Source organism: Triticum urartu, chromosome 4A (genome assembly GCF_056163025.1).
Source record: "Triticum urartu cultivar PI428250 chromosome 4A, HENAU_Tu73, whole genome shotgun sequence".
NCBI lineage: Eukaryota > Viridiplantae > Streptophyta > Magnoliopsida > Poales > Poaceae > Triticum > Triticum urartu.
The window spans coordinates 459,886,549-459,911,461 of record NC_141876.1 but is presented as its reverse complement, the minus strand read 5'-3'; the positions used below and the strand labels follow the sequence as shown (position 1 = coordinate 459,911,461).

Sequence of the window (24,913 nt, the reverse complement as noted above, 5' to 3'; positions counted from 1 at the left end):
CTCCCTCTCCCTCCGTAACACCTCTCCTCCCGCTTGCGCTTGGCGAAGCCCTGTCGGGATCCTGCTGCATCCACCACCACGTCGTCGTGCTGCTGGATCTTCATCAACCTCTCCTTCCCCCTTGCTGGATCAAGAAGGAGGAGACGTCTTCCTAACCGTACGTGTGTTGAACGCGGAGGTGCCGTCCGTTCGGTACTAGGTCATCGGTGATTTGAATCACGTCGAGTATGACTCGATCAACCCCGTTCTCTTAAACGCTTCCGCGCGCGATCTATAAGGGTATGTAGATGCACTCCTCTCTCTCTCGTTGCTAGATGGCTCCATAGATTGATCTTGGTGATGCGTAGAAAATTTTAAAATTCTGCTACGTTTCCCAACAGAAGCCGGGGTCGGGAGTTCAACGTAAAGTAATTTACTTTATAACTGCTTCGAGATTTTCATATTTCACTACCATTTCTCTTTTCAAGAACAAGCAACACCAATGATACATGCCATGTTCATGAAGGATAAGGAGAGTCAGTTACAAGTTATGAGTGCAAAGAATATTTTCTATGGCACACAAAGGAGAAAGCGGACCGAAACCAAAGCCATACACCACAGTCGAACTAAGCTACTCCTCTCTAATGCCTGCTTTCTTCACCTAGCAAGCACCCATTGCTTGTGCATGTCTACCGCTAAGCATAAAACTATCCGCACTGTCAATGTCTTACCATCGAACACTTTGGCGTTCCTCTCTAGCCAAAGCTTGCAAAATCCCGATCAAAGCCAATTCCCTTGCCTTAGCACAAGAGAACCCAATGCACATCGAGCACAACCATTCTCTTGCATTGGTGTATATATATTTGTAATTCAGCTCCTAAGTCCGAAGCCACAAAGGAAGAGAAACCAAAAATTCTCTTGGCAAATGAGCACTGCACCATCAGGTGGTCGAGGGACCAGCCATGTGAAGAACCGTTCCTTCGGGAGTGCCATAACTTACATTCTTAAAAAGTTGGTCCCAATTCTCTCAACGTACAAAATGTCCATCTCATCGTCCCCACTAAGGCCATGTATTTAAGTCTTCTTTCCTACTAAGTCATGCAAAATCTATCACATAAACGAACGTCACCACTAAGCTATGCAAAATCTGCCACATAAGCGAACTTATAAATTACAATTATTTTTTACATTAATCTATACATGTAATGCTGTCACATCATACATGCATTTTAGTCACCCTTCACATTTTTTTTGAAATGATATTTTGGACAGTGATTCAAAAGTTTATATTCTATTTTTAGAGACTTTCTTTTATTGATCTTTAAGCTTATATTTTCTTTTTATTAGATTTAGTTATTTTTTAGCAACTATGTACGCATTTTTTTAACAAAGTTACAGCAGCAACGCGCGGGGTATCATCTACTCCCTCTGTCCCAAAATAGACACTTATTTTGGGACGGAGGGAATAGTTCTTGTAAAGAGCATTGACATAGTCCACTTTCTCCCTACCAGATTTCATATACATGTGTGTGCGTGTCTATATATGTGTTTTACCTACTTTTTAAAAACCTTATAGATATGAAATTTCACTATGTTACTATGTTATATTCATATGATCCTCAATTAGGAAATTCATGTTCTCGACTGTAACTTTATCTTCATCTTTTCTCTTCATATCAACAATGGTGTTAGTACCTGCTACGACGAAGAGTCGACAAATGTCAAGCTTGTCAACACATCATCCTCGCAGCGCAAAATCCTTATTCTCTCTGGCAAAGGTCGCGTGGATACCCGGTGGCTACAGAATAAATGAGCATTCACACCATGAACATTTCTTTAGAGCCACGCTAAACGGAAAATGATTTGTCACTGGAGTAGTATGTGCGCTGGACGACGAGGACGTCCAGTATTAACAAGGAAACAAAAATTTCGATGGTTAGGAAACAAAGACATGTACAAAAATTCGATACTAGGTATTAGATACTCGTATTAATTAGTTAGAAAACAAAAATAGAATGTAATATTTCAGAAAATATTTTACTGAGTTTATATACCCATGTATGTACATAATTTTGTTAGTAAGTAATATTACATACCCGTATTAGATAGTTAGAAAACAAAAATACACATATTAGATACCCATAGTAGTTCGGAAAAAAGATCAAACATTAATACGATTTATTGTATGGCAAGTTTTGCATGTGTAATAGTGAAAAATGGAAATAAAATGAAAGTACGAAAAGTCTTGCATGAAGAATAGTTAGGAAACAAATCAAACAGTCATATTTCACTATGTTACTATGTGTGTTACCTACTTTTTAAAAACCTTATAGATATGAAATTTCACTATGTTACTATGTTATAATCGTATGATCCTCAATCAGAAAATTCATGTTCTTGATTGTAACTTTATCTTCATCTTTTTTCTTCATATCAACATTGGTGTTAGTACCTGCTACGACGAAGAGTCGACAAATGTCAAACTTGTCAACACATCATCCTCACAGCGCAAAACCCTTATTCTCTCTGGCAAAGGTTGCGTGGATACTGGATATCCAGTGGCTACAGAATAAACAAGCGTTCACACCATGAAGAACAGAACATTTCTTTAGAGCCACGCTAAACGGAAGATGATTTGTCACTAGAGTATGTGCGCTGGGCGACGAGGACGTCCAGTATTAACAATGGCCGTCGATAGTCAAGCAAGAGGATTTTTCTCTTTTAGTAAGAAAGAAATGCGAGGCCGTTGAGCTACGCCCGCATTTTTTTGCCCAAACAATTAGGTGCCTGCATGGAGCAGGATCATTTTTTTTTTTGACGAAGGGAAGTAGTAGTAGTAGGACCATATGGCACCGTATAACAACTCAACAAAACAAGATAGAGGCCAATGATCTTTTTTTTTCTTCTCTTGACAGTACAGAAGCCAATAAGCTAACTGAGCCGCCAGCTGGAGAGCAAAGTCGCGATGAAAGAAAGGGTCAAGAAGCCACATGCCACACCCAGCAAGCATACGGCATCATGGATGGATGCTTTCGCCTGGATAGTTTGTCCCACGGGCAACCATTTGTCCCTGCCGCGAGCGATGCATCTTCTTTACAAGCTTTCGAGTGTGACTCGTGGCCAGTCACGGCCCTGTGATGTGGAAGAAGGCGTCGTGGACAGCTTTGTTCTCGCCTCGGTGGGGTGGGGATCGATCCCACCTCGAAAGATTGGGACGATCCGGTGGAGGAGCACCACCGAACGGGGTGGGGCCCAGCCGTTATCTGCTCATTTCTTTACTCCTCCTTTGCAGCAGAGAGCAGTCATTAATTTACGGTGCAGGCGAGGCCGGGCCAAAGTGCGTGACGCGCCCACTGTGGCCTTTTTTCAACGCGATCCTCTACGGGCACGCTCTGCTGTGTGCCGCTCCTCCCTACGGACGGAGGGCCCGCCCGACAAGCTCCACAGCGCTGCCCAGTGGTGGCCACGTTCCATGTTCCAGAGAGGGCGCCACAGCTCAGCTCACGCCGACCGATGCGGTGCCCCCGCCTCGACAACGACAGGTCAAAAGCATTCACCGCACCATTTGCGAGCCCGTGGTGCGTCGGTACGTGCCGTTGCCTGCCAGCACAGTACTCGTACCGCTCGTCTCCTTGTGGGTATGACCGTAGGTAGACCCGACTGATGAGTCACGTCCGAACCGTGCATCAGCCATGCCCAACTGACGGACGGCAGGAGGCGAGGGCACCCGTCCCATCGCCAGTCGCCTGGCGCCTCCGTCGCCCTACGCCCCTACCCTACCCTACGCCACCCAGCCCAAACCGCCTCTGCCGTTTGGAAATGGATCGCGTGTGCCACCAACAAAATGCGGCCCCCTAAATAAACCACCAGCAGGAACTGCCCGGCCCAGGTCGGCCTGGCCCGGTCAACGGACGGCGCAGATCGCCCATCCTGGTCGCCACGGCCGCACGATAGGTCACCGGAGTCCAGACGGGGACTGCCCGGGAACTTCGCGGAAGGCACGCCCCACGCCCCGCCCCGCGCCCCCAGATATGGGTTATAAAAAACAAACCAAAGGCGGAAAGAAATGCTAGTATAGTCCACCCATCATTATTATTCGGCGTTGGTTGCGTCTTGGTTGCGCGGAGAGGCAAGCAAGGGATCTCGCTCTGTCAGATGAGATTGGTTGGAGTCTCGGAGAGGGACTGGTGCGGAGGAGCGAGCCACCAGGGATTTCATTTCTTCGTCTCCGGAGGCCTGAGGCTGAGTGGGTGCCCCGTCGCCGTCGGCCTACGCTGCGCGCTCTCTTTTTAATGCCCCGCCGCCGCACTCGCCTCGCCTACGCACCCTCCTCTTCTTCCACTACCACTACTACTTCTTCTCCAGCCCGCTAGTTGCCGCGGCACTGAGCGGCGGCGTCTCTTCCGGAGTGATCAGCAGGTAACTTTGAAGTAAGCTTGTACTAGTATATTTTCCTCGTCTTATTTCGGCGGTATGAGATGTCCTTGTTGTTGTTTGTGAGTGAGATTGGATTCGTCTTTCTAGATCGATCTTCCGCCGGGACTCGGCGGTTACTTCGACTGTTTTCTTTTGCGGGTTAATTGCTGTGGTAGTTCTCTTCTCCTTGGTGAGATTCGTGAACTCCTAGTGGTATAATGGGGGCGCTTCGCTCTCACGCAAGCGGCAAAAGCCTGTGTGAATTGCCCGAGTTTTCGGTTAGTCCTCTTGGGCGCAACACGGTAGCGTGGCAGCCCAGTTCTCCGGATTCTGCTGCGCTTTTACTCTCTTTTTCCGCCGACAGTTTGTATCCAGTGTGAAATTGCTTATTTAGTTATGATTAACAGTATTATCTTGGGATGTGCTCATCCTGTCTTATGAATCGGTAGTATTCATAAAGGAATTACCACTTCTTCTTGGATGATACTGGTAGATTTGCAGTAAGTATGCCATCGAGTCCATCATTAACACCTGGTAGATTTGCCATGCCGTCGGTCCACCATTTAACACTTGCAGATTTGTCCGTGCCTTCTGCTCAGCCAATTCTCTGACTCGTTCTCATGAAAAAAGACTTGTCGTGTCTTGGAAGTTAAACAATTAATTTACCCTTGGTGTTGCAAATAGACAAAGGGATTTTGCTCCTGTATGCTAGTAGCAGCTTCTTAGTAGTATGATCCACCGTACCATCTGCCTGGCTATCCCCGGTTGGTATGCATTACTTGTGCCTTTCTGTACCTACTGTTGTTTTCTGCCTTTTTTGGGGGGAGACTGACTTCAGTTTCTACCAGAGAAAACAGGTTATTGTCTGCCTATCTACCACACAGCAAGATGTCGGTAGCCAAGAAGGACGAGGTACTTGCAGTTTCCTCATTGAATGTTAATTCTAGGTTGCTTGGTTACGCGGCTTTCCATCTCTGTATGTACATAAATCGTCGATGTTTTGTGAGCAGGTTTGCGGTCATCCGCTTGGGCTGCGATTGGGTGAGCCGGCTGCTGGTGTTCCCATTAAGAAAAGGCCGGTTTTCTTATCCGACAAATCAGTTCCATCTGGAATGACACTCTCCATGAAGCCCCCATCTACTCCGACGGGGATGTCCGTCTCGGCTCTGGGGGCTGGCTTTAGCAACGAGCCTGTCTTGAATAGATCTAAATCGGATATTCCCAGTAGATCTTTTACTCCGTCGACGAACGAGAAGAAAGGCGTGCTACTTAATGGCTCAAGCGAGATCCCCTCTCGTGGAGAGAGTGGTAGACTAGGGAGTGCTGCTCCCGTTGCCAGATCACAGAGTCACAAGTTTCTGACTTTGGATTTACAGTTAGCGTCTCGTCAGAATGTCAAAATCAACTCTAATTCCCCTGTCAAGAAAGAGAAACTAGATCAGGGGTTTTCTATATTTCCTTCAGCAAGACCTCCCAAGGATGTGCAAACAACAAGTGGCATGGAATCTTCTTCTAACGCTAGCTTGGGAAAACTATCTAATTTAGATCTTAATGTATCACTGGACCCAGTTGATCAACTTGAAGGTTTGCCTACAATGCAGGCTGGCTTTAACATACCCCATCATACAACAATTCAGCATCAGAAAGCACAGGTTCCCCCAGTGGCACCCTTTTCTTCAGTAAGCAGTCGGCTGAGTCTAAATATTGACAATACTCTGAAACCGTCAAGTGCATATCAACTTCCTAATAAGAGTGTGGCAGCTGATGTTACCTTAGATTTGCAACTTAAACCACCAACCAGACCAGAGCTTGGAATAAGCTGGAAAGGCCTTGCTCCTGATCCAGAGCTAAGCCTCTCTCTATCTGGTAATCACACAGATGAGCCTAAGGGTCTGAATGTTCCTGATGCTATATTTACGTCTGAACCTGTTGAAAGAGCCAATAAGATCAGCCTGGAGGTTCCTGCACCAGTCTCCGATAAATCACCAGCTGAGAAGATTTCGAAACCTATGGCGTGTAATGTAAATCCTCACACCACCATGCCACAATCAGTTTCTGGAAATGTGGAGATAATGCCCAGTAATTTGGTGAAGAAAGAGCCTGGAGAACCTACACGGCGACATATCCAGAAAAATGTAGAAAAGGCACCTCTGTTCGTCCAACAAAGTGTTGGACAGGCTAGCAGTAGTGCTGAATTTGAAAAAACTGGCAACCTAAACCAAGTGTGTGGTAAAGCTGGCTTTGATTTGTACTCTGGAAAGTTTCCAAATGGTAGTGGTGTCCGCAATGGATTGGAGGTAGTGACTGATAGTGTTCCTGCACAAACTGACAAGTTGTGTGGTGTTGCTTGCACTGAGAAATTTATCAAGCGTGAAGAAGTGACAACTGCCATCCCAAGCCCTGTGATTGCAACAGTAAGTGGTCAGTCTGAGTCATTAATTGCTAAATCACTGCATTTGGAAGGTAATGTTGCCAGCCCTGTTGCTGGATTATGTGAACCAGCTAGTCAACCCACCATTTCTGCTTCGGGACCTGCAAGCTGTAATCCTGTTAAAGCTACTATTGATTGTAAACCAGCAGTTAATCAGATTCATGCTCACAAAAATGTGGCCCGGAAGCCTTGTGATGTATCCCGAAGTTCCTCCAACCCTACAGCTGAACCTCTGGTTTTCAATTCTCTGCACCGTGCTGTACTTGATGGTATGTCCCAAGGAAGTGCTTCAATGGACTTTTCAGAGGATGGTGATAATGCTGTTTCACAGCTGCCTACTACCAATAAGCCTCGTGTTGAGTCATTGGGTAATAGTCAAATTACTGAGGTTAATAACTTAATCACAGAGCCGCGGAAAGAAGGTGATAGTAATATGCATCATGACTGTTTGTCCGTGACAAATAAGGTTCACATTCAGGGCACTGATGATGTGAAGCGTGTTAATACGCCAAATGTCATTGCCACCCATTCAGGTGAGGAGGAGCATGAAAGTGAGGTTTCTGTTAATGGGAAAGCCAAAGACAAACAATTGTTGACATCTGATAAGAATTCCCCACTGACTAATACTGACATTACCATGGAAGATGTTAAGATTTCCGCAGGTGCCAGTTCAGCAGATCTTACAAGATCACCTATTTTGGGAGCTTCAGGTTCCCATAAAATAGATTCTACGAGGCAATCTCCCAAGACATCTGATAACACTGTCGAGAAGTGTAGAATCCCAGTGATAAAATCTGAAAGGAGTCAGTCTCCTGATGGTAAACAAGCTGCTAATTGTAGCGAGGACAATACAAAAATTGCTGCTGTAAAGAGTGAGCATGGGACAGAAAAGGAAGAGATTGCTAGAGGCTCTAATTTACAGCCAAACGATCCAGTTTTGGGTGAAGATTCACTTGTTGACGGAGCTTCGACCAGTCAACTACATAATGAATCTACAGAGGTAAAATCGACAGGTGAAAGATCAGAACACGAAAAATCCAAACCTGACTCTTGCATGACATCTTCTGTACAGAATGAAAAAGATGGACAGGTTAATGGGTCGCATTGGCGAGATGTCGCAAATGCTTATGTTAATAGGTATGATCCTTGTCATTCTTTTGTTTTCGCAGTCATGTTGCATGTAGCATGGCTTGCTTTGCCCTGTGCGTATTTATATTTGTTGGTTTTATCCTTGACTCTTGTTACAGAAGGTTGTCCTCTTTATTTTTCTTTACAGGAATGAAAGATGGGAGAGGTTCATGCAGTCTGAGCGAGAGAACAATAGAGAGTTCCATGGTGGCAGAGACATGAACAATCAACGGAGGATAGACCCACGTTATCGTGGTCGTGGTGGTGGATATCATGGCTATCCAAGGAACTTCAGGGGTCCAAGAATGAGCGATGAGTCTGAAATTGACTTCGAAGATGAACCTATTGTTGGCAGAAGGAGGCCACATGAAAATGACTACGGGCACTTGCACCGAACTCAGCATAGGCGGCTGCGTTCACCACTGCATCAGATGCCTGGCTGCCTCATGAGAGAAATGGAGCATGACAGATTTTCTGGGAGAGAGATTATGGACCCTAGGCTGTTGGATCACGGGCAGATGGATGATGTCCCAGATGACATGATGGAACAGAGGTTTTTCATGCCCCATCCTCATTCACAGCACACTCTAGGTGATCATGCATTTATCCACAGGGACAGGAGTCATTCACCTGGTCAAAGAAGGGGCGCCCCCGTGCATTTCCACCGGGGACGGTCCCCTGAAACCATGCACAGATCACCACCACTAAATAGAAGTGACAGACCATACTTACCTCATCAACGCCACATACGACGCCGTGGTTCTCCATTCGACCGAGTAGGACATGACGAGAGAGGTATGCAAAGGAACATGAAGCGGTGTGGCATGCATCAAGGTGTGGAAGGTGAGACCTTTGAGCCACCTTTACATCCCGCTCAACTAGCCGAGCTACATGCAGAGGCTGAGCTTACAGAGAGAAGGAGGTTTGGGGAGAGGAGAGGGTATCGTCGATCCTTGGAACGGAGCCCCATGGGCGGCGACGAGGAGATGCTCTCATACCACCACGGCGATGGCGACATCGACTTCGCCGATGGTGATGGCGGTCCACGGGAGCCTGATGGCCGTGGCTTCAGGAACAGAATGGAGCACCGAGCAAGGGGCGAGCAGGAAGACGGCTTCAGGTACCGTGGCCCTCAGGGGTGCCGTGATGGCAACCCGAATGACAGTAGATCGAAGAAGAGGAGGTACTGACCTAGCAAGGGATGGATGAATGCATCTGAATCTTCTACCGACTAATACATAGTGGCATTTTGATTCAGCCGTCGTCGCTTCTGTTAGCCAAATCAAGAAGTGTTTGCTGACCACACCCCCCCTCTTCCTACATTGGTTTGTTTGTTGCGTTCTTTCTCAGGAGATATGCTGCAGCATTAATAACATCTACAGTGATACACATGTTACACTGATGAGATGATTGTCATCGGCTGGCTGCATCTTTCGATCCTGGTTGGCATAAGCTGAAGCTAGCATGTCAACATGGAGGACAGTTTTTGCCAAATCTTCAAACTAAACGAGAGATGGCCTGAAGCTACTTGCAGAAGTGTCTTTATCTATCTATCCGGGCTTTACCTACTTGCTGCACGGTATTGGTAGGGCGCCCTGTATTAAAGCGACTTGTCTTCACTATAGTTTGCCTAGTTGTTGGTCCGGAAAAGCAGATGGGATACGGTACCGCATACCCACCCGGTTTGGATGTGGTTTAATTAGGACTTGTTGCTGTCTTTGGACAAGACTTTTTACCTACTGTTTATTAATGGGTGTGACCTGCACCACCGCCACCGGGCAATTTGCATCGAATAAAAGTCCGCGGTGTGTTCGGCATTGCCCTTTTTTCTAATGGTGCAGTGGAAAAGTAAGCAGCAGCTCATGATGGATGCCCGTCTTGTGCGTTATAGTCAAGTCCACCTGTGATCTGTCCATGTGGAAAAACTGTGTTGCGACGATGCGTATCATTGGTTGCGCTGCTCGCCATACGACGTGCCATTGGCTGGTCGCCTGTTTGGCGCGGGCCAGGCCGTGGAAATTATGCCCAGCTCTTTGGATGGCGTGGTTGAGCTGTGGATGAGAGTAGACTACGCAGACACACACCATCATTCATGTCCCCTGCGTTGGGCAGAATATGGTCCGCGTAGCAAACGCAGTCACGGACGAGGACCAACGGCAGCGTTTGTTTGGCTCCTTGTTTGTCCATTTCGTGGAAATTCTGCTGTTTAAGACGATCCGAGAGAGAAAATCTACAAGTGCAAGCACACATCATCACATCTCGGTAGCAATGCCCCCAAAATAACCTCAACAGCTACACACGGCAGCCTCTAACAGAGTTTCTTCTCAACACAGTGGGGAACTTCCATCCACGAAAGAAATTCAATCTCATCTCACGTAGTAAAAGAAAACAACAGAGTTTCTTCTCAACACAGTGGGGAACTTCCATCCACGAAAGAAATTCAATCTCATCTCACGTAGTAAAAGAAAACGAGTGTGGAAGTGGGGTAAAAAAAAGGTCAGGCGATTGTAAGAAAACATATTTTTTTTGAACTCGCGTGGTTAGGCAATTTCAGTTTTTACAGCACTGCTCGGCAACTTATAGGAGGTTGTAAATAAATTACAAAATGGAAGCACCCTACGGACGAGACCAAAATCAACCAAGAAGAGCCAGTAGCTTATTCGCCGCTCGTCGGCGCCTTGGGCGGCGCCGGCGCCGGCCAGACGCTGATCCGCTCCTTCTCGTACTTGACGTACACGGTGCCCGCCGCGACGATCGTGTACACCTGCAGGAACAGCGTGGGCGCCTGGTGGTACTTGACCAGCGACTTGCCGGAGCCGAGCTCCACCAGTAGCAGCGCGGTGAGGCCCACCGTGGCCAGCAGGCCGTTGAGCCGCTCGCTGTAGGCGGTGAAGCCGAACTCCACGGGCAGGCCAAGCGCCGACCGTGGCTCCCGCAGCGGCACCGGCGGCAGCGTGACGGCGTTGGACTCGGCGGCGGCCTTCCTCTTGCGCGCCCCGGCGCTGCCCCGCTTCTTGGGCCCGACGCGGGACTTCAGCTGCAGCACGCGCTTCTCGAACTCCTCGTCGGCGGCGGGGGCGGTGGCGACCGGGGCCGGCGTCTCCGGCCCGGCGGCGTCATCGCCGGAGCTTGCGCGGAGGGGAGGCAGCGGCGGTGCGTGGAGGCGGCCGTGCCAGAGCGGGGCCCGGAGGGTGGTGACGGAGAAGGGGCTGGAGAGCGGCGTCGCCATTGCTCCCTTGGGCGCATGTGTGCACCAGCACTTCATGGTCGCGCGGCTGCTTGCTTGACTCCCCTCCTGGTTTGCCGCTGGTTTTGGATAACTTTCGGTGGTCGATGCGTGGCTCCGGTGCATGCACGGGGCCTTGAAAGCTGCCGCACGTTGCAAAATGGAAATTGTAGGCGGGGATGTGGAGTTTCTACATCCAGGAGCATTTTGCTCCTGGTTTGAACTGTAAAATAAAAAATAAATAGAAAGAAGAATTCAAAATATTCTGATTTTTTGGCATGCTTTCACAAATGTTTGTTGTGCATGCAAAAATTCACCGCGTAATCACATTGGTGGAAGACGTGGTAAAAAAAACCGATGCCTTGAACATGTTATTTACAAAAGCATTTTGGAGCTATGATTTTGTTGTTTTGGCACGACTTTCACCTATGTGATTTCGTGGTGAATTTTTGCATGCACAACAAACATTTGTGAAAGTATGTCACCAATAAAATTCAGGATTTTTTTTACTGTTACACCATGAGCATTTCTCCTGGGTGTAGAAAGGTACTTTGGCGTCTCAAGTGTTTGTTCGAGAGAAAATTGGGAGCTTAAAAATAACAAGAACATTGGTGTGTCATTACAATCATGGTTGGCCACATCTAAGTACAGAATCTCGGGCTAGCTGAAACTTTGATGGGCCTTCTCCTCTCTTGGCCCGTAAGACCTTGTACAATGCAAGGCGTTTATAAAGATTTTTATTTATTTTAAAAAAGGCAAATAAGGCTTGCGTTGGACGCGAAGCAAATTATCAAGGAGATACATGAAGGCACAAGGAGCAACAATGATAGCATTGTAAGGGAGACCAAGCAGCAAGGAGCCAATTTTAACTGTAAATTTACCTTTGAAGGACGAACGACAAATAAAGAAGCAGATAGTTTAGCTAAGTTTTCCAACTCTGTGGATGAGGGATGCCATGTTTGGTTTCAACCCCACGATCCTTATTGCATCCCACTTCAAGTGGTATTTGATCAATAAAATTTAGTTGCCCCCCTAAAGAAACTAAACAGAGATACATCATCTACGAGCTTCTCACCATACACTCTAGAGGCTCGACAATCCAACTAATAGAAACTTTACTATAATAACTAAAGTTAGCTCCAACTAATAGACACTTTATTACAATAACTAGAATTAGGTAGCACATGCATCGTTTGATTAGTTGAACGAAAACAATGCTTAAATCTGACCTTCTCGACAGGTACTAATGTCCACGCATTTCGCAAAAATTGCTGCCATAGCATCCCACCAAGTATTTTGTCTAGAGCAAAAGTTGATCACACTTAGGGAATCGGAATCCGCTTCCACGCGCTGAAATCCAGATTGTTTGCCAAACTCAGTCCATCTCTCTTCGCCATTGCCTCAGTAGTCATCACATCGGTTGCATAAGGAAATTTTACATTGAGTTGCAAGGAAGGTACCTTTATCATCTCTAATGATAGCTGCCATAGCTCCCACTCCTTCCTCAACAACGAAAGTCTCATCAACATTGAGCTTAATGAATTTTGGATCTGGCTTCAACCACTTTGGCTCATTTGTTTGAATAATTTTCATTGAAGCTTTATGGTAATTGCTCATGATAGCTAGAACGTACATAGGCCATCTTATCAGGGGGGGGGGGGCAAATCTCATTATGAGTTATACGGCGGCGGGTCCACCATAGATACCAACATTCCACCACTATCACTTGTTTCACTTCAAGTGAAGGCATTAGCGGTAAAGGGGTATTCTCAATAGAAAGAATGTATTCCATGATGACTGAGGGGTCGACATTGGCTGCACTATGAATGGAGCCAGTCAATCCTAGCTGGTTCCAAAACTCTTGTGACTGTATGCATTTAAAAAAGAGATGTCGAATATCTTTAGAATTCTGATGGCAGATTGGGCATGGTCCACTTAATCCAATACGCGTATTCACAAGTATACCTTTTAGAGGCAGATTTCCATGTAATAAGCACTTGCAAAATATAGAAACTTTATGTGGGATTAATAATTTCCATAAGAGTATTTCATATTTCCAGAGTAGTAGATCCTCCTGGAAGCGTGATGGTGTTTGCATATGCCCCAAACTTACGTAACCATTGAACTCTGTAGGCCGTCCTAACATAAATTTTACCCCTCCTATCAGGGTGCCATGCAATAAAATCATCAAAGGCATGAAGGCTTAGTGGGATTTGCATAATGCTACGTGCATCCACTGGATCAAATATCACATTAATTAGATCTTCATCCCATAGACCTGTGTTTGGATCAATAAGGTCTGCCATAACAGATAGCACTATTTGATCTCTATGGGTAATCACCATCCTATTCGGACTAGAAGGGATCCATGGGTCCGTCCAAATATTTATATCATTCCCATTGCCCACTCTCCAGATATAGCCCTTTTTTGAAAACATCAAGTCCTTTCATGATGCTCTGCCAAGTAAATAAAGATTCCTTTTTTAAAGAGACTTGCAAGAGACTTCCATGTGGGAAGTATTTGGCCTTTCGAGCTCAGGTACAAAGTGATTTAGGAGTTGTAATAAGTCTTCACCATTGCTTAGCTAGCATTGCAAGATTAAAAGAATATATGTCTCTAAACCCCATACCTCCTTCACTTTTTGGGTACCAAAATTTTCACCAAGAATACCAATGCATAATTGTTTCCTCATCATCTCCGCACCACAAATTGGCAATAATATATGCGATTTCCTTGCAAATACCTTTGGTTAAGATAATAAAACATAAAAAAATACAAGGATAGCCTATGCGACAACCTTTAACATAATCTCTTTACCTCCAACAGGTAATTGCTTTTCCATCCGACCTTGCATTCTCTGTTTAATCCTCTCAATACAATATTTGAAGCAATCACTATGTTCTGCTCCTACCATAGCCAGAAGGCCTAGGTATTTATCAGAAAGTGCTTCAGTATCAGTATGAAGTTGTTGGCTTACCTTAGATCTTGAGTTTGCATTGGTATTAGGACTGAAAAAAACACATGACTTTGCCAAACTAACCAGCTCACCCGAGTTTTGACAACAGATATCCAGAACTTGATGTAAGGAAGGTGCATCTGAAACATCAACGCTCATGAGTATCAAAGAATTGTCAGCAAATAAAAGGTGTGATACCGACGGTGCATTCTTGCATACTTTAATTCCCTCAATGCCACCAGCTTCTTCATATTGCAGCAAACTAGACAAACCTTCTGTAACGCCCCGGATGTAACATTCCATAATTGTAACTCCAATTCTTGACATTTCCGGCTATGTGATATGTTATATCCTCTGTGGTTGGGTTTTGTCCTTGTTTTGCATTTTTTGCATGTCATGCATTTCATTTCATGTCATCATGTGCATCTCATTTGCATTCGCGTTCGTCTCATGCATCCGGTCATTTTCTCCATTGTCCGTTTCGGAATCCGACACTCACACATGCACCTGTTGCACCTCTCAAATCTCGTTTCATGAGCGGGAGAAAAACGTTCTCGAAATGGGACGAGATTTGTTGAGTGGCCTTGGTACATCATCGGTAGGCCGCCTGTCAAATTTCGTTCCATTTCGAGGTCGTTTGATGCCCCAACGGTTAACTGGGTAACCACAAAAACCCCTCTCTCATTGCAGCCCAACACCCCTCCAAAATAGTCCACTAGCCCATCTAAACCCCCTCCATGCTCTCTGTCGTTGGATCATGATCGTGTGGGCGAAAACTGCACCTCATTTGGACACTCCTAACTCCATCTACCTATAAAAAGGCCTCCCCTCCGAAATTCGGGCAAACCCTAGATCCTTCCCCTTCCTCCGCGCACCGGACATGTCCGCCCGGCGCCGGACGCGTCCGCCGCCGTCCCTCCGTGAATCAGGAACTGACATGTGGCGCTCCGCCGACCCCCACCTCTGCCGGCCCTCCCGGCCCGCGTCGGCCGACGCCCGCTCGCCCGCCTCCCGCGTCCCCGCGCCGCCGCCTTCGTCGCCGTCCGCCGCCCTTCGCCACCCGTGCCGTCACGCGCCGCCACCGGAGCACCGCCGCCGCGCCCAAGCTCGCCGCCCGTCGGAGCCCGTCGCCTCCGCCGTCCAGATCCACCATCGTCCGGGCTCCGCAGCTCGCGCCCTCGCCGGATCCGCCTTCCCCATCGATCGCCGGCCAGCCCCCACGCCGGAGCCCCTCCATCCGACCTCGCCAGAGCTTGGCCCAATCCCCTGCACCGCCGTTGAATTTTCCCCTCGAGGTCGAAATTCCTTCTAAGTCCCTAGTTTTGCAATTTCATGTGCACATGTTTGTCAGGCCATATCTCTGTGCCCATAGCTCCCATTTGCGCATATGATATATCGAAATGTTCGTCTCGTGATGCTCTTCATGCTGGTGTCATTTGCATGCATGTTACTGTCCATATTGATGCCTTAATCTTCGTTGCAAAAATGCTATATGATGTTGTCTGCTGGAATCCATCATAACTTGCTGATTTGTCATTTTCATAGAATTTTATGTGTGCATCCTTTGAGCATCATGTCTACATGTTTTAGGAGCACCTTCATGCCATCTTTACAGAGGTGCAAGCCTTGTATTTTTATGAGCTCTGTGGTGACTATCACAATCATGCAAAGTAGGCCACATGATGTTGCTGATTTCAGACACTTAGTTTTTCTACTGTCTTTTCCTGTTACATTATGTTGCTATGTTGTCTTGTTTCCTCAAGTAGATCCATGCATATTTTGATGTAGTTCAGTAAGGATGTTTTGAGGATATGGTTATGATCTATCCATTCATGCCTCTGGTTGTAATTATGGAGTAGTGTAGCTTGTGTAGGATCGAAAGTATTTCTAGAGGGGGGGGGGTGATTAGACTACTTGACCAATTAAAAATCTATCCTTTTCCCAATTTTAGTCTTTGGCAGATTTTAGCTATCTTAGCACAAGTCAAGCAATCTTAACACAATTCAAGCAAGCATGCTAAGAGTCTATGAGCAGCGGAAAGTAAAGCATGCAACTTGCAAGAATGTAAGGGGAAGGGTTTGGAGAATTCAAACGCAATTGGAGACACAGATGTTTTTGTCGTGGTTCCAATAGGTGGTGCTATCGTACATCCACATTGATGGAGACTTCAACCCACGAAGGGTAACGGTTGCGCGAGTCCACGGAGGGCTCCACCCACGAAGGGTCCACGAAGAAGCAACCTTGTCTATCCCATCATGGCCATCGCCCATGAAGGACTTGCCTCACTATCGGTAGATCTTCACGAAGTAGGCGATCTCCTTGCCCTTACAAACTCCTTGGTTCAACTCCACAATCTTTGTTGGAGGCTCCCAAGTGACACCTAGCCAATCTAGGAGACACCACTCTCCAAGAAGTAACAAATGGTGTGTTGATGATGAACTCCTTGCTCTTGTGCTTCAAATGATAGTCTCCCTGAGGGAGTCCTGGATTAGGGGGTGTTCGGGTAGCCGGACTATACCTTCAGCCGGACTCCTGGACTATGAAGATACAAGATTGAAGACTTCGTCCCGTGTCCGGATGGGACTTTCCTTTGCGTGAAGGCAAGCCTGGAAATGCGGATATTCAAGATCTCCTACCATTGTAACCGACTTTATGTAACCCTAACCCTATCCGGTGTCTATATAAACCGGAGGGTTGTAGTCCGTAGGCAATCAACTCCATATACAACAATCATACCATAGGCTAGCTTCTAGGGTTTAGCCTCCTTGATCTCGTGGTAGATCTACTCTTGTACTACCCATATCATCAATATTAATCAAGTAGGACGTAGAGTTTTACCTCCATCAAGAGAGCCCGAACCTGGGTAAAACATCGTGTTCCCTGCCTCCTGTTACCATCCGGCCTAGACGCACAGTTCGGGAACCCTACCCGAGATCTGCCGGTTTTGACACCGACATTGGTGCTTTCATTGAGAGTTCCTCTGTGTCGTCGCCTTTAGGTCCGATGGCTCCTTTGATCATCAACAACGATACGGTCCAGGGTGGGACTTTTCTCCCCGGACAGATCTTCGTCGGCGGCTTCGCTCTGCGGGCCAATTCGCTCGGCCACCTGGAGCAGATCGAAAGCTACGCCCCTGGCCATCACGTCAGGTTTGGAAGCTTAAACTACATGGCTGACACCCGCGGAGACTTGATCTTCGACGGGTTCGAGCCACGGCCAAGCGCGCCGCACTATCTCGAGGGGCATGATCTAGCTCTGCCTCCGGACAGTGTCCTGGAGGCCGCACACACATCGGTTCTGACCCCTAACTCAGAGCCTATTGCGCCAATCGAGGATGAGCGGTTGGACATCACCTCGGGGGCTTCGATCTCAAAGGCGATCGAGCCGAACGCTAGCCCCGCACTCTGCATGATCCGTGACTCCGAGGATCCGGACTCCTTTCCGAACTCCGAACCCCCCGCGCCCCTGCCGATCGAATCCGATTGGGCGCCAATAATGGAGTTCACCGCCGCAGACATCTTTCAGCACTCGCCTTGTGGCGATATCCTGAACTCTCTCAAGTCTCTCTCCTTATCAGGAGAGCCCTGGCCGAACTACGGTCAGCGAGGATGGGATACGACCGATGAAGAAATTCAAAGCCCACCCACCACCGACTTGGTAGCCACTGTCGACAATTTAAATGACGTGCTCAACTTCGACTCCGGAGACATCGACAGCATGGATGACGATGCAGGAGATACTGACGAACCAACGCCCATAGGGCATTGGACAGCCACCTCATCTCACGATGTGTACATGGTGGATACCCCTAAAGGAAGCGACAACGAGGAAAAAGGGGATAGGACGGGAGATCGACCCCCCGAAAAGCAATCAAAGCGTCGGCGTAAACGCCGACCCAAGCCCCGCCTCGACAAAAACCCAGCCATAGAGCAGGACGAGCCGGTAGGTGACGAGCAGGCCTTAGAGCAACCGTCCGAACAGGGCAACACGGATAGAGAAACCGAACATCCCTCCTCCGGCGAAAATGGCATTCCGGACGACCTCACACCGAATAAACCTATGGAGCAGAAGAATCTCCACGAGAGGCTCGTTGCAACTGCACGCAGCCTAAAAAAGCAGAAGCTGAAGCTAAAAACAGCGGAAGATGCACTCTGGATTAGATGGAGAAAAGTAATCAATACCACAGATAAGTACGGCGACAGTCGCCGCACTAAAAGCTATCCGAAAAGAAAGCTACTGCCTGAATTCGACGAAGAGGCCCTAGAGCCCTCGCATTCAAAAAATGAAAAAGCCACACGGTCGGATAGACGACCCCATAAAGCGGCAAGTGGCGCCGCACCTAAATCGGCATGCGACCCACTTAAGGATTCGCATCATGGCCCAGTCAGGTCCATTTATGGGCCAAGAAAGCAAGCTCTCGTAAGCAACGTTATGAAGCCATCATCAGAATCCGACACACCCAAATACAGGGGCGCCGCACACCCCCTATGTTTCACCGATGAGGTCCTGGACTATGAATTCCCAGAGGGATTCAAACCCGTAAACATAGAGGCATATGATGGAACAACAGACCCTGGAGTTTGGATCGAGGATTATATCCTCCACATACACATGGCTAGAGGAGATGATCTCCACGCCATAAAATATCTACCCCTTAAGCTTAAAGGGCCAGCCCGGCATTGGTTTAGAAGCCTTCCCGAAAACACAATTGGAAGCTGGGAAGAGCTCGAGGATGCTTTCCGAGCAAACTTTCAAGGGACCTATGTCCGCCCTCCGGATGCAGACGATATTAGTCACATAACTCAACAACTCGGAGAATCAGCTCGGCAGTTCTGGAATAGATTCCTCACTAAAAAGAATCAGATAGTCGACTGTCCGGACGCCGAAGCTTTAGCAGCTTTCAGGCATAACGTCCGAGACGAATGGCTCGCCAGACACCTCGGCCAAGAAAAGCCAAGAACAATGGCCGCACTAACAAGCCTCATGACCCGCTTTTGTGCAGGGGAGGACAACTGGTTGGCAAGGTGCAGCCCCAGCGACCCAAGTACATCCGAAACTAGGGATGGAAACGGAAAACCACGATGCAACAAGGACCGTCGCTGGACTAAGGACAAAAGTCCGAAGAGCACGGCAGTCAATGCCGGATTCAAAGGCTCACGACAAAATCAGGAAAAATCGCCCCCCAGGATAATAGGGACGATCAATCCAACCTAAATAAAATCCTAGACAGGATATGTCAGATACACAGTACTCCCGGGAAGCCTGCTAACCATACCCACAGAGACTGTTGGGTTTTCAAACAATCCGGCAGACTAAATGCCGAACACAAGGGGCTCGACACACCAAGCGAAGACGAGGACGAACCCCAAAAGCAGAGCACCAGGAAACAAAAGAACTTCCCACAAGAAGTAAAAATAGTGAACTCACTTCACATAACAAAATGTGCGGCGCCCGTAAAGGTACGCACCACACGGCCCATCCCCAAAGGGTCCTGCCACTGGTTGTCAAAACCGATCATCTTCGATCAGCTAGATTATTCTAGGAATATCAAGAATGTAGGCTGGACTGCCTTGATACTCGATCCAATAATTGGCGGACTCCAGTTTTCAAATGTCCTTATGGACGACGGCAGTGGACTAAACCTGATATATCAGGATACAATCCAGCACATGGGGATAAACCCAGCAAGAATCCGCCGCAGCAAAACCTCCTTTCAAGGGGTAATACCTGGTCCGGACACCCATTGTATGGGTCTTCTCCGGCTCGAAGTCATATTCGGCTCTACCGATAACCTCCGCCGCGAAAAGCTGACCTTCCATATCGTCCCATTCTCAAGTCGCTATCAAGCACTACTGGGACGCGAAGCTTTCGCTCGCTTTAACGCAATACCGCATTATGCATCTCTTACGCTTAAGATGCCCGGTCCATGAGTCATCATCTCTTTGAAGGGGAAGCACTAAAGTGCGCCTCCCCAAGCGGAGGACCGTGCGGCCGCTTTGACAGCCCCACAGCAAAATGGCCTCACCGGCCAAAAAAAACTTCAAAATAGGTCATTCAAGACCACGAACGTGGATAGACGAGTTCGGTGCAAAATCATCATTGATGCAGGCCTAGAAGCCATATACCCCCGCACTAGGGGCTCCACGCATATACAATAAGAGACAATAAAGCTCAATCTTATATATCTTACTTTATATTTTGCTTATTTTAAACTTTTTCGGCACGACCCGTTTTCAACCCAGTTCCTCTCTTTTACAGATGAACGTCATGCGGCGCCCGTCTAGGATACGGCACAACGGAGACACATGCGTAGACGTGCAGTAGGGACCCGTCCTAAAGGATTCTTTTTAGATTAAGACCCTGCGTAAACCTTTTTTACTGTCTCTTGTTGCTACACATCCCCTGGTTTTTTCTTTCTGATATAACCAAGGAGGAGGCTGGCGTCTTGGCATGTGGCCACGTCAGAATTTTTGCACGTACCTGGACACCAGGGGCTTTTTTAATAAAGAGTGTTGTTTCGCCCGCACTCATAAAGACCGAACACCTTAGGGAGTGTTCGGTGTCGCGAGTTTTGGCATTATATGCATCAGCTCCGAATCATGTCTTTGGTCAAATGTTGGGTTGCCCGGCTCCTGAGTTCGGCTACCTTACGTTCCGCTCTATCGGCTAAGGTAGCACCAGGAGAACTACTGCGATTGTGCCCCGGTTCGCCCAGGCGAGCACCTTAGTAGAGAAAGCCGAAAACTGACTGTCATGATGTAGCGTGAGACCGGTCAGCCACTCGATGACCTATCGGAATCTATCGGATTCCTCCGCTTTAATGAAGGGCCGCTTCCCGGTCAGGCACATACGCGCCCGAACTCGGACGAGCGCAGTTGCCACCAAGGGGCTACCTAAATAGTCTCACTGTCAAACTCCTATGGCTAAGTGAAAGTGTTAAAGCATTATAGTCCGGTTGCCTGGCCCGCTGCGCTATCACCTCCTTTGTAGGACCAAGACATTGGGTTAAGTGTGAAAATGCGTCTTCTGCGAGCACCCCCGCACTATGTGCGTGGGGGCTGAAGCCAACGACTGCCATCTTTCAGATTCTATATATATCTTAAAACGGCTGCACAGGAGGTGTCCCCAATACTTGGAGGCACAAGTATAAAAAAGTCCACTACAGTTTATCAAAATACTACTTTATAATTACATATGCTATCATAACATAGCATCTTTCGGGCACTGCGTCTCTATTACACGAGCGCCTTCAAGAACTTCTTGAAAATAGTGCTCGGAGGGCACTCGGCTTTTGTCCGAATCTCGGGACGCAACAATGGTGGTCTCCATCTCTGCCCAGTATGTCTTAACACGGGCAAGAGCCATCCTAGCGCCCTCTATGCATGCTGACCTCTTCATTGCATTTATACGCGGCACCGCGTCAAGGAATTGCTGCACCAAGCTGAAATAACTCTTCGGCTCCGATCTCCCCGGCCACAGGTGACCCATGACATACTTCATGGCGAGTTCAGACAACCTATTCAGTTTGGCCCATTGAGCCAGACGATCATCCACTGCCAGTGGACGCTCTGGATTGTGAAACTGCGACCAGAAAATCTTTTCCACTTCGCGATCTTTCTGATCTCGAAAGTGTTCGGTCGCATCAGCAGCACTCGCTGCCAAGTCCAGATAGGTATCCTCCACACTCCACATCCGGTCCAACGGAGCAAACTTCGGATCACAAAATTTCCTTCGTAGCATAAAGGGCTTTCCAGCCGCAATCTATTCGGTCTGACGCAGCTCCTCCTTCGCAGCTCTCATCGCAGAGCGCGCGTCCTTGGAATTGGCAACGGCCTTCTTTAAGTCCGTCTGTTTCGCCTAGTCTTCTTTTTCAAGAAGCCTGCAACGGTCTGTAGCGCTTTTTAACTTTTCGGCCATCTCGGCCATCTCTTCCTTGCTTCGGCAATGAGCAGCCTGTTCGGCTCTCAGCTCTTCAAGGGCTTTCCTGGTGGCCGCATCACTTTCGCTGGCTTGTTCTTTAGCTCGGGCAAGTTCTGTCCTAAGACTCTCCACGGTGGCCGCACCATCTGCGTCAAGCATACACATCGTAAGACACAGGCATAAAATTGTTCTTACCTGATGCCGCTCGAGGAATTACATACCTTGAGCCTCATCAAGCCGCTTATTGACAAGCGTGATGTCGGCATCTGCCATGTCTAGTTGCCACTTTAGTTCGGCAAAATCGTCAGTTCGGCTCGATTCCGGACACCCTGCCGCCTACATTCAAAGGCGACATCTTAGACCTGGGATTATGATCCTCCGCGTGCCGTCATTTCTTGACGACGCGCAAAGTCTCAGGGGCTACTATCTACACAGGGCGCATCTTACTCATTCGCAACTGACAAAAGTATACATTATCTAATGTACCTCGAAACCCGTCAGTAAACTTTTGACGGCCTCATACAATCCGCTCTCTACGGATGAAATACTTTCAATCACCGTGCCCATCAATGCGCGGTGCTTCTCTGAGATAGAAGCTCGCCCCAGCAGAATCTTTAGCTCCTCCGGCCGAGCACCAGACGGTGCTGGGCTCGTCCCATGACCTCTTTCAAAGGCCGGACGCGGAGAACCTCGGGGGGCCGCATAGCCACCTTCCGCCCCTGCCGGATTTGGAGAAACCCTCCACGACGACACCTCAGGGTCGCCCGCCTCGCTAGGCGGCACGGCAGGGGGAGGCGTCCCGCTCTCCATCATCTCCGGAAGGAGATCCCCCGAAGACGAGCTCTGCTGAGAAGGGCTGAGGTCCGAGCTACAAGATAAAGGTTTGGTTAATCTTCTCAGATATAAATCAAGGACTTCCCTCCCTCAAAAGGAAAATCTTTTCTCCACTTACGGCTCGCTGGAGGGCTGATCCCCTTGAGGGCGTAGTCCGGCCGAGGAACTCCTCGGCGTCGGACCCTCTGACGAGGATTTTCTCCCCCGTTTCGAGGCCATGGTTTCCGGGTCGTCAGAGGCGGCTCTCTTCTTCCCCTTAGGAGAGGAATTGTCGGTTCCTCCCTTCGGAGCAGCCTCCTTCGAGGAGGCCATAGCTTCCTTGTCCTCCCCCTCCAAAGGCATTATCTCCAGCATCCTGACCAGCACAGGATCCGGCCTGGTTTCAGGGAGGGGAGCCGGACACCTGATCAGCTTTGCCTTCGCTATCCACTCTTGTTTAAAAGGATGGCTCTTTTAGGGGCAAGTTTATGACAATTATACGGATAGAAGGTCCAGGCACAAGGTTGCTTACTTGAGTATCCGGGCGATTGCAGCTTAGGCCTGCGTCCTCGGTTAAATCCGGACACATCTCCTGTGATCCCAAGAACAGTCTATACATCTCCGCGGGCGTTGCGCCCATAAAGTTTTGGAGAGCTCGCGGTCCCTCTGGATTAAACTCCCACAGGCGAAGGGGGCGACGTTTGCTGGGCAATATTCGGCGAATCAGCATGACCTGTGTCACCTTGACCAAGCTGAGGTCTCCTTCCAGGAGATCCTTAATTCGGCCCTATAACAGGGGCACGTCTTTGGGCAAACCCCAATCTAACCCCCTGTTAACCCATGACGCTAGCCGTGGTGGGGGACCCGAGCGAAAGGCAGGAAGCGCCACCCACTTGGTGCTCCGGGAAGCGGTGATATAAAACCACTCTCGTTGCCACAAGCCTAGCTCCTCTTGAAAAGAGCCCTCGGGCCATGGAGCATCAACATTTTTGCTTATAACAGCGCCTCTGCACTCTGCGTGCCGTCCCTTGATCATCTTCGGCTCCACTTTGAAAGTCTTGAGCCATAATCCGAAGTGAGGGGTAACACGGAGGAACGCTTCGCATACAACGATAAACGAGGAGATATGGAGGATGGACTCCGGAGCTAAGTCGTGGAATTCCAGCCCGTAATAAAACAGCAGTCCCCTCACAAAGGGGTCCATCTGGAAGCCTAACCCCCGAAGGAAGTGAGACACGAACACTACGCTCTCACCGGGCTGGGGACTGGGGATAGCCTGCCTTTGAGCAAGCAACCTATGCGAAATTTCGGCGGTCAAGAACTTAGCCTCTCTCAACTTTAGCACGTCCTCCTCCGTGACGGAGGAGGGCATCCATCGGCCTTGAAGGTCGGAACCGGACATTGTCGAAGATTTGAGGCGCTCGGAATCTGGAGCCTAGGGTGTTGGAACTCGAGGCGACGGGCGAACTTGTTTTGGGATTGGAGAAAAGGAGTAAGGCCCTGGTCTCTTTATAAGAGGTTGAATACCAGGAGCCCTCCCCGTAACCATTTGGGACTCGCCTTTAATCGAGAAAACATGCTAACGGGCATGATTGGGTTACCCACGTCCGTATTGATGAGAATCCCATAAAAGGGGGGCACACGGTTTCTGCTTTGACAAGACGTGCCAAGGAAACCGCCTCGCAAAACACGCTGAGGTGGAAAAGTGAAAATGATTCGAGTGAAGGACTTGGCTGTAGTGTGATGACGCACTGCGGAATACGTCAACAGATTTGATTTGTGTTAATATTATTCTCTCTATGGCAATATGTGGAAGCTTATTTTGCAGAGCCGGACACTACTCTTGGTGTTTACAATCTTCTATGAAGGACTTGGAGGAGGAACCCGCCTTGCAATGCCGAAGACAATTTGCGCGCCGGACTCGTCGTCATTGAAGCCTGGTTCAGGGGCTACTGAGGGAGTCCTGGATTAGGGGGTGTTCGGGTAGCCGGACTATACCTTCAGCCGGACTCCTGGACTATGAAGATACAAGATTGAAGACTT

The 24,913-nt window shown here is 48.4% G+C and overlaps 2 protein-coding genes across 5 annotated transcripts; one reads left to right on the top strand and one right to left on the bottom strand.

Annotated features, from left to right (window-relative positions):
• The first annotated feature begins 4,041 nt into the window (after positions 1–4,041).
• On the top strand, positions 4,042–9,787 carry LOC125552093 (uncharacterized). 4 transcript variants are annotated; one of them, XM_048715570.2, is made up of 5 exons: positions 4,042–4,398; positions 5,244–5,307; positions 5,406–7,826; positions 7,899–7,963; positions 8,103–9,787. In XM_048715570.2, the coding sequence occupies exons 2-5, from the start codon at positions 5,284–5,286 to the stop codon at positions 9,142–9,144; spliced, it is 3,552 nt and encodes a 1,183-aa protein (XP_048571527.2). In that variant the 5' UTR covers positions 4,042–4,398; positions 5,244–5,283; the 3' UTR covers positions 9,145–9,787. The 4 variants fall into 4 exon arrangements, with proteins under 4 accessions (XP_048571527.2, XP_048571526.2, XP_048571525.2 ...); XM_048715569.2 differs by having other exon boundaries at positions 5,253–5,307; positions 5,406–7,963; XM_048715568.2 differs by having other exon boundaries at positions 5,406–7,963.
• A 672-nt stretch (positions 9,788–10,459) lies between these two features.
• LOC125552094 (FKBP-type peptidyl-prolyl cis-trans isomerase) lies at positions 10,460–11,321 on the bottom strand. The gene has a single exon (XM_048715571.2). It carries the CDS (start codon positions 11,304–11,306, stop codon positions 10,611–10,613), a length of 696 nt encoding a protein of 231 aa, XP_048571528.1. The 5' UTR covers positions 11,307–11,321; the 3' UTR covers positions 10,460–10,610.
• Between the last annotated feature and the right edge of the window lie 13,592 nt (positions 11,322–24,913).